Genomic DNA, 15,019 nt, shown 5'->3' with positions numbered 1-15,019 from the left:
GCAGACTATGCATTCCTCATCATTTAACAACTATAAATCATAAAATGTAATCAAGAGTTCAAGCTTTGGACCACCAAATTCCATTCATTACCATCAAAATAATAGTCCAATTGCTTATGGAAGTCTGAACTAGAGGAATATACAAAAGAACTTATGAGCCCTCTCCTCTATCCAATCAAAATAATAATAATAATACACTCCAATTTACAAATGTTTACACAAAATAATCCTTCACTCAAGGATTTTAATTACTTTCTTCTCTCTTCCTAATTTCTATTTCTTTCCTACTTTCTCTCCAAAATTAGCGCCCATTCTCCTCTTGGTAATTCATAATTATCATCCTTTAGGAAGAAAACAGAGGAAGAAAAGAAACTCAACACACACAAAATTTTTAATTTTTTTCAAATATACAAATTCGGTTTCAAAAATTTCTTTCCATAGGAACTAGGAAGACTTGATTCTACAGACTAAGGCGAAAATTGAAAAAAGAAAAAAAAAAGAAGAAGAAAATTCAGTTATTGACAACCACTAATTGGGATTTCTTCCTTGAAATTTAAGGACTAGCATTTTTTTTTTCTTTTCAGAGATCGAATGAACATTAGAATTGTATAAACATGAGGAAGGTAATATAAAAAGATCGATTAATATTGAACAGAGTAAAAGGTATTAATCATTTTCATAATTTAGCATCTTTTTAAAAACAATATTCCATCTTTTCTGATAAAAGAAAATTAAACATTAGATTTTTTTCCCTTAGAAAAATTATTATAAGTAGGAAAAGGAAACGGAGATGGGAAGAAAGAAAAATAGAAAATTAATGGCTTTTGTTTATTTTCTAAATAATAATCTTACTCAACTAAACTAAACTTTTATTTTTCCCTTAATTCATTGCTTTTTTTTTTAATCTTTTTCTCTAATTTAATAAATATACTTTTTCTAACCATTTTTATAATCAATTTTTTATAAATAAATTCTCTATATACTTTCACATTTATGTATACATATTAATTTTTTAATAATAAATTTTCATCTACGTTCACGTACATTCATACATACATATATCCTCGCACATTAATATATTTGTCTACACTTACCATCATTACATAAAATAAAATTGAGTTGGATCATTATCCAACTCGAAAACCAAAAGCAAGTATTAATTTGAGGGTGTTATTGGCTAATCACTTAAAATTGGAGTGGATTAGTCATTAAAGGTGTGAAAATAGAATGGTGCAGCCCTTAGAAAAATTAAAAAGAAAAAAAAAAGGAAAAAAACATTTCGCACGCTCACCACACGTGTGAATAGTGGACAGGATCCCTAGAACTTTTGGCATCTCTTGTTGTTGTTTTTTATTTTTTTGATAAGTGAACTTTTGGCATTTCACTCACGAGTTGAGTCACGCCCGCTTGCTTTTTCACCGAGGAGACGAGAGTGCAAAAAGAAAAGGCAAAATAATGGCTCTGAATGCAATTATAATTAATATTAAATAATAATAATTATTAGCTAATTAGAATAATTTAACTAACATGAAAGGATTTGCCTGATAGTTGAACGACACATTCCATTGGTAAAAATCCAAGGTCGGGTCTCCCGTGAAGCTATACAGTCTCTAGCGGGCCACCTGCACCATGTTACTTATCTATTGCTAAGTGTTTAGATAAGAGATGAAAATTATTTGGACAAAAGCCAGACACTATTGTTATATAATAATAATAATAATAATAAAGAATAATTTAGATTATTATTAATCCGAATCATTTTAATTGTCTCTTGCTTTCTGTGGGTTCTTTTTGCCCAATTTTGAAAGATGGAAGAAGGGGACATCTATATTGCTAATGCTGCTGTCCCTTGTGCCCCACGGATAATTATTAAGCGTTCCACTAACATCCAGCTTTGCGCAGGCATGATTCAAAGTAATCGGTTCGGTCCCGTTTGACATACCATTTCTGTATTGGCGCATCGTAATTGCGATAAAGTTTTTCAACCCAGTTTGTTTCCGTTCCGGTTTTGATATCTCAATGTCACAGCTTTTACGCCGCTGTGGCTCGCGCATGTAAATTTGAGTCAAGTCGGTTCGACTTACACCAGTCCATCCTTTTTGATTTGGTGCTAGTCCAGCTTTCATCTGTGGGTGTATTTCTGTATTGGCGCATCTTATTGCGATAAAGTTTTTCAACCCAGTTTGTTTCCGTTCCGGTTTTGATATCTCAATGTCACAGCTTTTACGCCGCTGTGGCTCGCACATGTAAATTTGAGTCAAATCGGTTCGACTTACACCAGTCCATCCTTTTTGATTCGGTGCTAGTCCAGCTTTCATCTGTGGGTGTTTCCCACATAGCATCTAGCCCGTGTAATGTGGGACCGAGTTATTTCTAAAGCGAGTTCAGTCGCGCCGTTACGGAGATTCTAGTCGCTAGTCTGTCAATTAAAGTGTAGTTATGTTACTTATTTGTGTAAATGACATGATAAGTTATAATTCTCTGTGTCCCCACAAGGCTTAAGCATCCCATGGCTTGCTCCTCCCCATCCCCACAACCATGCTTTTTCCTTCTTTCCTATGAATTCTTTGTCTCCTCTCTCTGTCTCTGTCTCTGTCTCTTTCTTCCTCTCTCTGTGTATATGTTCTTAAGACAAGACATCCCACTAATCCAATTTCCCAAATTACAAGAGATCAATGTCCGTGTCCTTAGCTAGTCTCTGTAGCCCACGTTTCTTCACCATGTTTGTGTGTACCCTCGGAAGTTAGTCCTCTGTTTTGGCTGTTACTTCCCACTTTGGAGTTTGAAAAAGTGAACAGAAGAAAGAAGAAGAAGAAGAAGTAGAAGAAGAATCTCTTGAGGCATGGGAGTGCTGTCTCTGTCTCCCAGTTTGAGGGCACATTTCTTCCTCCTCCTACTCCTCTGTGAGTCCTCTTACCTTAATGGCTATGCTCTTTTCAGCATTTTGTGTGAATGTTTATGATTCTATCTTCTGGAGCACAATTAGTATCATCTTCTTGGGGAAATTTAGGCCAAAAAGCTTGCAACTTTTGTTGCCGTGGTGCTCGATGAAGTGGATAGTTTCGGAATTCGATCGGGTGTTTTAGTCTGAAGAGTATGTTTTGTCATTGCTGCTGTATAACTGCTGTTTTATTTTGGTAAGCATTAATTTGCTCATGGCTTAGGCTCGTCTCTTGAATGTTCTGGTCGATTCTGGAACCATGGGGAATGAATTCGGGCCGTAATTTGCGAGTTTCTGGTTTTGTTCATGGCACTTTAAGGTTATGTTGAGCAAAGAAAGACCTCTGGGTTCGTGTCCCTTTGAATCATAAAAATGAGCCATGATGTGAAGAAAGGAATCAAGTATAAAGCATTTTTTGGTCTTTTTGAGATGAGTCATATCCTATGGTTCGAGTGTTGCCGTTCCAATGCACGATAAAGCCGGAAATTGCCTTGTAGCAATCTAGTGATAGGCGCTGTAAATTTAAATCATTTCTGTTTTGGACCTATTTCTGCAGTTCTTCATGGGTGCTGCTGTAGCCCATTGCGAGTCGATGAAGCGGCGATGAATCCACTGATTCCCGAGATCTCTCCCAGTGGCTCCCCTCAACCCTTCCTCCCGCTCCCCTCGCCTTCCCCATTGTCTCCATTCACGAACAGCACTGCACCGAAACTCTCAGGTGCGTCAGAAATCAGTCCCAAATCTTCCATGTATGTGTCTTAACATTAACGAACGTTATCTGGCCATCACGCCAAAGATGTGGAATTGTTATAAAATGCATTCTGCTTTAATTCTGAAATGTTTCCGTTGTTTCACAGAAAACAATGCCCGGCTAAATTCTGTACAACAGTCATAATGAAAAGTTGAACTATTCTTGCATGGCAATTTCATTGCTTTTGGTTTTCCATTTCTTCCTACCGAATGAATCATTATGTTTTCTGCTGCAGGACTCTGTGCATTGAACTTCACTGCTGCTAAAAGCCTGATGCACACGACATCAGTTGATTGCTATTCGGCTTTTGCTCCATTCTTAGCTAATGTGATGTGCTGTCCTCAGTTGGCAGCTACGCTCACCATTCTTGTTGGGCAGTCTAGTAAATTTACCAACCTCCTTGCCCTCAATGAGACCCATGCCAAGTACTGCCTTTCCGATATTGAGCAAATTTTGGCAGGCCAGGGAGCAGCGAGTAATCTAAACGAGATATGTTCTGTTCGTGCATCGATCCTCACCGAAGCCTCATGCCCAGTAAAGGATGTTTTCGAGTTTGAGAGCACATTGGAGTCTTCAAAGCTCCTCAGGGCTTGTGAGAGGATTGACCCTGTAAAGGAGTGCTGCGACGCGGTCTGCCAGAATGCTATGCTGGAAGCAGCCACGAAAATTGCCCTGAAAACTTCAGATGTTCTTGCCCAACAACTTACAGCGACAGACCATTCATCGAGGATTGATGATTGTAAGAGGGTTGTTGCAAGGTGGCTGGTGAGTAAGCTTGACCCTTTCCTGGCAAAGGAGATTCTCAGAGGACTATCCAATTGTGACATCAATAAGGGTGAGTTTTTCTTATTATCACGAGCATACTGCTCTGAGAAACAAAAAACACAAAGATCATCTTTGTACAGCAGACAGGAAACAAGATAGAAAGGAATGAAACGGGACCATTTCTATGTGGTGAATAGTTTTATTCCAAATGAAGATCGAACGTTATGTGATCAGAGAAGATGTGCCGAAAGAAAGTTTGATAAGCTCAATATAGTTCCTGCTATGTTTATAGAGCTATAGAAGTTTACTGGAGTTGATCTTTATAAGAAAGCATGTTTTCCACCAGATCGTTGTTGAAATTCCCAATCTTTTCGTTTTCCTTATCTCGGGAAAGAGTTTTATTTTCTAAGAATGAATTGAACGAGGAGGAATCGATATACGATTTTCACATTTCTCTACGAGTTCCTCTTCTTACTTATCTTGCTATCCTGATCTTATTTTCTTCAGCATGTCCTCTGCTATTCCCTGAGCTGAAACTTGTCGAGAAGAGCTGCAGAGATGGGATAACTAACGAGACAGCTTGCTGCAATTCCATGGAAAGCTACGTGTCTCACTTGCAGAAGCAGAGCTTCATAACCAACTTGCAAGCATTAGACTGCGCGTCATCTTTGGGAATGAAGTTACGGAAACTAAACATCACGAAGAACATCTATAGCCTCTGCCAGATCAGCCTCAAGGACTTCTCCCTGCAAGGTTTGGTCTGCTGCCTCAGCGCTCTTTAATTAGTTAACCGACTATACTTTACTAGCACTAACAAATTTACGGTTCTTGGTGGATGGGATATTGCGGGCGCAGCAATTGGAAGTCAAGGTAATTATACAAGAAGAAATATCCCAGAAAACTCATACCACGCCCTACTTTTACTGCCACTTTAACTCTTCCCATTGATTTACTCATTTTATCCTGATTAGAATCCGGGTGCCTTTTGCCGAGTTTGCCATCGGATGCAACGTTTGATAAGTTTACCGGGGTAAGCTTCCTCTGCGATCTCAACGACAATATTCCCGCGCCGTGGCCGTCTTCTTTGCAAATGCCAACTTCATCATGCAATAAGAGTGAGTTCATCAGTATGCTTATTATTTCTCTTTGGACTCTGTATTCCCTGTGCTCGATCTTCGTGTCTTCTTTTCGCTATTATCATGTCTCTAACTTTGCTATTGTTTGAATCTCAAAATTGCAGCTATCAAGATTCCCGCGCTTCCTGCAGCAACATCTGCTCAGAGTGGTAAGAGACAATTATGCAAATTTAAACGAATATGACCTGATAGTAAGCAATAGAGCCAAAACAAATTTTCTCGTTATGATACTACTGATTGTTCTTTATTTCAGGTATTACTGCTCGTTATCTCAGTTTTTCCTCTCCCTATGTATCGAATATGCCCTTTGTCATGTTTGATCTATTTTGGTTAGCGATTCAACTGATCAATTGCATGTCCGATCACCTTCTGCAGGCCTTAACAGTGAAGGATTGAACCTTTTTAAGACTTCTGCACTAGTGGCATTTCTCTCGATCATCTCGTGAATACTCTGCAATGAACAAGCTTTTAGTCAGAAAGCCGGATTCTCGCAGGTTAAACAATCACGAGAACCATTAATCTCTTCTTTTCTTTTGTTTTTGTTTTTGTTTTTTTTCATGGCAAGGGCTCTGTGATCATTGAAGTTCGGTTGGCTATCAAGATTGTTGACAGAAAGTAACCAGGAGTTTTCTGTCGAAGTAGTGAACTCTGGACGGGAAGTGAGATAAGATGTTGTTGTTCGAGGTATGTATTTATTCAAAATTCATTGGCTTGTGTAATAAACTTTTGTAGAGAGTGTATGACAAAGAATCAAATTCTATATATATGTGTATAATTATACTTATATAAAAGATTGTTTTGCATATGTACATGAATCTGAATCTCATATTTTTGGGTTCTTATGGAGCAAGCAGTGCGGTTCCCAGGCCACCTTCCAAAAATCTCCTCCATGTTTTTCTTTTGTTTGGTTAATAGATGATAATTACTTATCTATGAGTGAGAGAAGAAAATGTAAGATTAATTTCTAATATAATAGCAATAAATTACGCAGCGAAATAAATTGATCTCCAGCCATTGCCTTGATAATGTCGATGATTTTTCACACGTTTCACGATAAAGCAAATAAGACCGAGAGTTTCTTTTAGCTCCTAACCTCTCTGTACATGACGTCTAGATGGAGACATAAGCCCTTTTAAATAAGCAGAGCTAAGGACCCCTAAGAATAATATTTCCTTATTTATCCTTCCATCAAAAGGATATTTTTTACAATCCACAAGATATAAAATATCTCACTGAAATAATGGAATATATTGTGACATAAGGGCCACCTAATTGAGAGATTATTTCCTTAATTATGTAAATATATAATATTTCTTATATTCTCTCGCTTGGCCCAATGACACAAATATTTATGAGTGATAAACTTTATTTGGCCAAACTTGATGTTCCTTGAACTGTGGAAACCTCCCACTTACCCTGAGAATGTTATACATGAACCATGGTGGTGATACCTGGCAAGAAAGTACTTCTCATCCATGTGTCACGATGCATAACACTCCAAAAATAAGCACTTTTGGGAAATTTGTAACTCAACATAAGTTACATAGGTCATACTTTATATCTCCATGAATTCAATACTTTATTTGCGCAACTAATGATAAATAAAATTCAACTTTATTCTCTAAAATAATAAAAGTAATACACAATTGTCAAAAATATATCAAGAAAAACTACACTGCATATAGGCTCATACTTCTAACATGACCAGTGAACTATTTTACCGATAAACCTTTGGTCATTAGATCTGCAATCATAGCATTTGAACTAGCGTGTTCAATAATCACCACGTCTTTCTTGATATACTTCCTCATACTGAGGTATTTGATATCGATATGCTTACTTTTGCTGTCACTTTTGTTATTCTTAAAGAAGAACACTGCAGCTGTGTTATCATAATAGATTTGGATTGGTCTCTGTATGGTATCGACAACTTGAAGACACTTATGAAATTCTTCAACCATAGTACCTGTATTGTGGTTTCATAGCACGCAATAAACTCTGCCTCCAAAGTAGATGTAGCCACTATAGACTGCTTGATACTCCTCCAAGAAATGACTCCTCCAGCAAGAAGAAACACATACCCTGAAATAGGTTTTCTGGAATCTACATATTCGGCAAAGTCAGCATCTGAATAACCAACCACCCTCAAATGGTCGGTATGCCTGTAAGTCAACCGGTAATCATTGGTTCCCTGAATACCTCATTACTTTCTTTGCATCAACCCAATGTTGGATCCCAGGATTACTCTGGTAATGTTCCAGCAATCCAACTGCCAGATATATGTCAATTCTCGTGCAGACCAGAGCATACATTAAGCTCCCAACTACGGATGCTTATGGGATGTTCTTTATTTGCTCAAGTTCTAACTCATCCTTAGGTGAATGGCCATTATTAAATTTATCTCCTTTGATCACAGGGACTGGAGAGGGTCGATAGTTTTTCATACCGAATCTCTGCAATATCTTTTTAATGTAGGTTTTCTGAGATAGTTCTAAAGTTTTTTGTTTCCTGTCTCTATGAATCTCTATGCCAATGACATAAGAGACTTCACTCATATCCTTCATTTCAAAATTAGGAGAGAAAAACTGATTAGTCTCTTCCAGCAGACCTAAGTTACTGCTTACAAGGAGTATGTCATCTACATATTGGACTAAGAAAATAAACTTATCCCCACCGACCTTCAAGTATATTCACTCATCAACAAGGTTCTCAGAAAATCCAAATGAAGTGATGACCTTGTAAAACTTTAGATATCATTGGCAGGATGCTTGTTTTAGTATTTCTTTAACCTGCACACTTTATGACTATCATCATTAAACCCTTCATGTTTCTTCATGTACACCTCCTCATCAAGATCCCTATTAAGAAAAACCGTTTTCACATCCATCTGGTGTAACTCTAAGTCCATATGAGTCACCAATGCCATAATTATCCTGAGCGAGTCATTCTTAGAAACTGGAGAGAAGATCTCATGGCAGTCTATATCTTCCTTTTGAATAAAACCCTTGGCGACAAGTTTAGCCTTATATCGTTCGACTTTACTCGAAGCATCTCTTTTGGTTTTATATACCCATTTGAAGCCAATCGCTACCGTCCCTTTTAGTAATTCGACGAGATCCCATAGTCTATTCTTAGCCATTGAATCTAACTCATCCTTCATGATGTCTAACCAAAGTGAGGAGTTATCCTCACTCATGGCCTGTGAAAACGTTGTGGGGTTTTCCTTAGGTCCAATATCAAAGTCGAACTCGACAAGGTATACAAGATAGTCATCAAAAATAACAAGTCTCCTAGTTCTTGAGAATCTCCTTAAATCAACTTGTTCAGTGTTCTGAATAGAACTAGTTGCCTTTTCTGGTTGAACCATAACTTCGGTAGGAGCAGCTTGTTCCTGATTTGCTCTCTATGATCGACCGATCGATTATGCCTTAATGCAACCAAAGGTATTTTAGGTACCGAAACACCTTCTCGAGCTCCTTCAAATTCAATAGTTTGAGTACCATTACTCCCACTAGGTTCAACATCCACAAAAACCTTGCATTATTTGATTTGACATTTCGAGGACTATGTGAAGGGCAATAGAACCTGAAACCTTTCGAATTTACAGAATAACCAATGAAGAAACTACTTATGTTATGTCCTTCTTTATAGATAGTTAAAATATCATGGGTGAATCTTCAAGATAAAAAATATATAATACTTGTACAATCATGATTTTATGTCAATGAATCCAACGGCCAAGAATAAAACAACCGTGGTTGTTAATTTTTGGTGCCAATCATTGTAGTATCGCCCAACATAAATTCCATCCATGACTAGAATTTGTCCACATCGATAAGTTTTTAGATTTTTTTCATTTGCAACAGCATATTTGAATAAATTTTATCTCTTATCAATCATATTTTGTTCAAGTTTCTTTATTTTATTCATGCAATTGATGTCGTTCACCAAAAAGTGAGTTCCTTGTAGTTCATAAGATAATAATTTTTGTTTTGTTCATACGGAAGGCATGTAGTCACAAAATGTTAATCTTTTTTTTTAATAATATATGTCTTTTCAATTTCTATAAATTAAGAATCTCTGAAGTTCATGAGTGACTTCGCCAAATTATAGCATGCCACCTATCGCATTAGGATTAGTGTTGGGATATCTAAATGATTCAACCACAAACTACTAAAATCCTACGTGATATCATTTGATGAGTTGGTCTAGCTTTCACAACTTTATATATAAAGAAGCCTTCTTTTTAACCATATGATATTATAGAGCAGTTGATTTAATGAACGAGCATTTCTCGTACCTCTATTATCGAAAGGACTAATATGACACAATTTATGGAGGACGAAATACTTCCCATATAATCGCGAAAAATTGTTCCCACTCTCAAGTTGAAATTATAGTGCAATACCGATTCAATTCGAGATCTCTTATTGAATTGATACAAGATAGTTTTTGTTTACTCATTATTAATCCTTTTTTCAAAAGTTGAATTTATCTGATTTATGATTCTTAAGACAATTCATAGTTTTTGGGCTTCTTTGTATATACATTCGAACAACTGTCGGTCATATTTCGTCGACCGCTCTACCATTGAGCTACTGAGGAACAATGGGAGATTAGATCTCATTGGGTTCTATGAATAGTCATCGACTCCATAGAAGGGGTAGAAGAATGGGAGATTCTCTAGAAGAAATACTGAGTTTTGCTTCTGGCGCTAAGGTCATTAGAGACTTGGTTGTTAGTTGGCCCCTTTACCATTCTATGTAAATAGGTGATTTTGAAATGATGGAGCAAGTGGATCCAGCTACAGAGAAGAATTTAAAGCAAAATATGAACGATTTTACACTTTGAAAACATTTAGCTCAATCTGCAATTCAACTACCTTGAGAAGCAAAACAACACTCGCATAAGATAAATTTAGCTAAATTTGCTTTTCTTTTTCTTTTTTTAATTTACCGAGCTCAATATACCAATTTAATTGATTCATTATAGTATAATCTTTACATTTTCCACGAGTGTAGGTTATTTGGGTTTCATAAGTGATGTGACCGCATAACACTGTCACTTATCAAATCTTCTATATACAATTATAAAAGCTAAGACAATGGGTTTTGATGCACCACATAGGATGAAGGAAGGTTTTCGTTGCATGACCTTTCGTTTCATCACCAATGGTGATGTGGCATGCGGCACGATATCATGCTGACATGTAGTTTATAGAAGTTGAAAGGACCAACACTCATTGAAGGGTTAGATATTTATATTTATAATAATTAGGTGTAAATTGTTATTTTTCTATAGAAAAGAGACTATGGTGGGTGCGAAACCACCATGTTTGCTTTCAATATATAGGAAACTTTACATTTGAAACTTCCAATGTGTACTTTACACAACCAGCAAAATCGTAGTATTATAATTCTACTTTGACATAGTGGAAGTGTTCGCTTCATGATTATGAAAAGAATTTCATATCTAGATTGGGGTTTATGTTAGTACTTTATATTATAAAAAAGTATTAGAAATGTTATATTTGTTGGATTAACTGTTTTATAATATAGTACTTCCATAACTCAGTTGTAAAAATTGAAAAGTTCTATTTGTAGTCTTAAGGAAAAAAAAATAAAAAACACAATTATTCTTCACACGCTCTAGAATTAAGAGTAAATTAAATAAACGCACTCTTACGAAGGTATATATCCTCAAACCTCATGAGAAGAATAAAAGAAAAAACTCTCTTGCCAATAGGAAGAATTGGACTCCTACTTTGTAACTTGAAGTTAAAAAATATTATGGTACTAATTGTCTTTTTAAATATAGATCATCGATTATTTTATCCTCTTAATTACTCTAGCATGCACATATGCCCGGGCCTGTTCATCTAGTTGCTACTAGAATGGGCATGTGGGCATAACTCTCATCCGTCCTACATGGTATTGCTAGAGGCGTCGTCCCAACTTTCAATATTATATATAGATTCTCCCAACTGATTTATTTCTTTGTTTCAAGTATTTCATAAAGTTTTCATTGAGTAATAACCAATAAGTATGTTTATAAGAGAGAATGTAAGGGCTACTATAGGAGTGATTTTCAACTTTCAAACGTTTTGATTGGATTACACAACCAAGTGAATGTGTAAATTCTCCCAGCTGAGTTTATTTCTTTGTTTCAAGTACTTCGTAGAATTTCCACTACGAATGATTAATAACCAATGAGAATGTTTGTATGTGAGAATATGTAGGCCACTTTGGATTTCCACTTTCAAATATTTCAATTGGATTCTATCCAAAAAATATTTCAATTGGATTACACAGCCAAGTGGATGAGTAATACTCATCCAATATGTGCTAAAGTGATTGAACGCATGTTCATAAAATGATTGAACGCATATTCATCCCGAAGTTCGTGTTGATAGGATAGCGAGTCCAATCTTCTCATATTCTCAGGATCTTCTCATTTATTTTTTTCAATATGGAATTTTGACTCTCAACACTCCTCTCACGTAGCAAAATGTGGTTTTGGCATTTTTCTACACGTATTATGTGTACTTGAACACACCTCCCTGACTATGAGCTGGACTTTCACTTTTGTGCTTGGGCTTATAGCCAAGGTAGGCTTTTCTCCAGACTCAAGGGGGATAATTGACTATGATACAGTTTACTCCTCCACCTCGGACTTGACTTACAACTACTGGGCTGGCTTTCTCTTTTGCGATCTAGTTAAATTGATCACATGTTTTGCACTTGGGGTTGGCTGGGTATAAGCACACAAGAACATGTAAAATCTACTTTGATAGCATGTAAAATTTTCATTAAATCTACATGTAATAGAGCCCATATCCATCCCAAAAGTTCAAGCGTTTGAATTGGAGATGAGCCTAGCCAATTATGTAGGCCTCGTGAAAGTTTAAATATTTTCTATCGGGGATAATTACAATGATAGTCCTAAAATTTTACCTTTTTTGTAAGTGAGTTTTAAAACTTTTACTTTGAAAAAGTGAGTTCTAAACATTTGCTAAATGATACACTTTTGGTCCATTCTGAAATCGACCTTTACGGTCTTGCTGATGTGGATGTTACGTAATCAAATACAACATAATTGTCCTTTTTTTACGGTCTTGCAATTGGGTTGGATAGTTGCTGACAATTGGGTCATTGTTCGTGACCCTCACTCTTTGGATGTGGTAGCCGAGAGCCCCCCTAGCCTACCCCCACCCCTCGGGCCGAAAAAACCCTAAACCCCTATCTCTCGTTGTGTATTGGGGGTCATTGACAATGCCCTTACCATAGGAAACTACCTAACTCCGGCCTACCCATCGCCGACTCGCCTATGTCTTTTTAAAACCCTAAAATAGAGAGAGAGAGAGAGAGAGAGAGAGAGAGAGAGAGAGAGAGAGAGAGAGAGAGAGAGAGGGGGGGGGGTCCAAATCGATTGAGTCTCTGATGACCTTATTAGGAAGGAGGGGGCCCGCTCTGTGTTTTTTGAGATCCTACGATGACCTCGTCGGAACAGAGGGTGATTGGAAGGGGAGCCCAACCCTAATTTGGTTCCCCATTCTCTCTCGATTTTTTAAAATAATTTGTTTTTTTTTTTTTTTGAAAGGCAACATAGATAAATAACGGCTAGTTATGCTATTTTTAAGGGCGCGATGTCTACGTCAGCAAAGCATAGAAGAATATATAGATTATATCCACGTATAACCCAACGGAATATGTATATATATTCAATCCAACGGAATATATATATATATATATATACACAATATATATAGATGTCGTTTGTTAATATATATATATATAGAGAGAGAGATTGTAGTGGAATATTTTAATGGATCGAAAGAAAATTTTCGTATTTAATTATTAAGGAAATAATTTGTATGTATATCTTATCTCGAAATTATTAAATTATAAGAAATATTTGAAATATTTACAATATAATTTGAGGATAAGAATGAAATAGTTCATATATGGTGTTTCCTGTTATATTTCGTATTTTGTTTCCTCTCATCTGAGCTCTTTCTATAGGTTTTTCTCTCCCTTCAAATTCTATTATTGTCTTCTAATTCCATGCAAGCTTATGCTTATACGCAATTTGTAATATTATTTTGACGAGTAATCATATGTTTGCATGAAAAATAGTTGAATAGATTTAATTTTTTCATCTAAATTCATGTTTGAGGAAAAACTCAGTGTTGGATTTTATGAGCCAATATTAGAGATAAGCTAATTGTAATTATTTAAGTTATATGACTCTTCTATTAGTATAATTTTTTTATTATAACTCTCATGTTGGTAGTACTTTTGTTAGATGATTGATATATATCGTGTTTTTTAATTTCAAATATTAGGATGATCTACTTGATTAATTATTGTTATTATTCTTATATTTATTTAAGAATTATTTTCTCTTGCTAAATTAGAAAGCCATTTTTTTTAGCTAATGAAAGATAATTTTTTAAAATATATATTAAAACGTTAATAAAATTTTAGTTTTTCTCTCCAATCCCATACATCGCGCGTGTTATATAGTAAGGAAAGTTTTTATTCTTTTATGACGGTAATATATAGTAGAATATGTACGCCAAAAAAAATATATTCATTAATATATTCATACTATTTATCCATCAAAAAAATAAATTTAAAATATATTTTGTTTGTATTCATAATATAGATTATATATATTGATTCCTTTTGCATATAAATATATATTGATTTCATTATTTAAACCACCCTCTAATCTTTATCTATCTATATATATATATATATGTATATATTGATTCCTTTTGCATATGTAACAAAATATATTCCGTTTGTATTATATAAAAACACATCACCAATTTAATTATTTAAATAATATATTCAGTAAAATATATCAAATTTTTTATTTGGACTTAATTATAGAAAATTTTTATATTTGATATATCTTTTAATTATTTTAAATGGCATATATATGGTAAAAGAATTACAATAAAAATATATAATAGTGTATGCATATATTCCTCTTCCAATTATGTATTTATTATTATGAAATCTAAATATTAAATTTCATTTTATTGAACTTAAATATCTTTTCAATTGACTATAAATAAATAAATAAATAAATAAATAAATATATATATATATATTATACCATTGGAGTTCTTCAACAAGCAACAATCCATTGATTCTCTAATTATGACAATTTTTTCTATTTCTTCACTATTTGTTCGGAGCCCTCCAAATTCTGCTTCAATTCAAGTAGCGGAGGATCTATGGACTCCGTAGATGCTACTGCAAATTGAGACAATTTTTTATACAAGAGAAGATCCAATTCTTTTTCTTATATATTTCGTTAGAAATACAGGTTTAATTAGAATATCGATAATCATATTCTTTTATGGTGAATGATATCAATAACTATATTAAATTGAGAAAATATAGTAAGAAATGT

General features: G+C 35.0%; 1 protein-coding gene across 3 annotated transcripts; it reads left to right on the top strand.

Moving 5' to 3' along the window:
• Positions 1-2,550: 2,550 nt before the first annotated feature.
• On the top strand, positions 2,551-6,408 carry LOC116206691 (uncharacterized GPI-anchored protein At1g61900). Of its 3 annotated transcripts, none has more exons than XM_031539490.1 (9): positions 2,551-2,903; positions 3,498-3,659; positions 3,928-4,074; positions 4,153-4,527; positions 4,965-5,210; positions 5,313-5,327; positions 5,429-5,572; positions 5,698-5,742; positions 5,969-6,408. In XM_031539490.1, exons 1-9 carry the CDS (start codon positions 2,843-2,845, stop codon positions 6,037-6,039), a joined length of 1,266 nt encoding a protein of 421 aa, XP_031395350.1. In that variant the 5' UTR covers positions 2,551-2,842; the 3' UTR covers positions 6,040-6,408. The 3 variants fall into 3 exon arrangements, with proteins under 3 accessions (XP_031395350.1, XP_031395349.1, XP_031395348.1); XM_031539489.1 differs by having other exon boundaries at positions 3,928-4,527; positions 5,969-6,087; positions 6,195-6,408; XM_031539488.1 differs by having other exon boundaries at positions 2,552-2,903; positions 3,928-4,527.
• Positions 6,409-15,019: the final 8,611 nt, after the last annotated feature.

The sequence above is a fragment of the Punica granatum genome, chromosome 5, assembly GCF_007655135.1.
Source record: "Punica granatum isolate Tunisia-2019 chromosome 5, ASM765513v2, whole genome shotgun sequence".
Lineage (NCBI taxonomy): Eukaryota > Viridiplantae > Streptophyta > Magnoliopsida > Myrtales > Lythraceae > Punica > Punica granatum.
The sequence above is the reverse complement of the archived record's forward strand: the minus strand, read 5'-3'. Positions and strand labels throughout refer to the sequence as shown.

Excerpts from the sequence above, each read along its gene's own strand:
- LOC116206691 (XM_031539489.1), top strand. The coding sequence starts at position 2,843 with ATGGGAGTGCTGTCTCTGTCTCCCAGTTTGAGGGCACATTTCTTCCTC. Across the intron at positions 5,573-5,697 it reads AACTTCATCATGCAATAAGA|CTATCAAGATTCCCGCGCTT; the intron begins GTGAGTTCATCA and ends TCAAAATTGCAG. Across the intron at positions 5,743-5,968 it reads AGCAACATCTGCTCAGAGTG|GCCTTAACAGTGAAGGATTG; the intron begins GTAAGAGACAAT and ends CACCTTCTGCAG.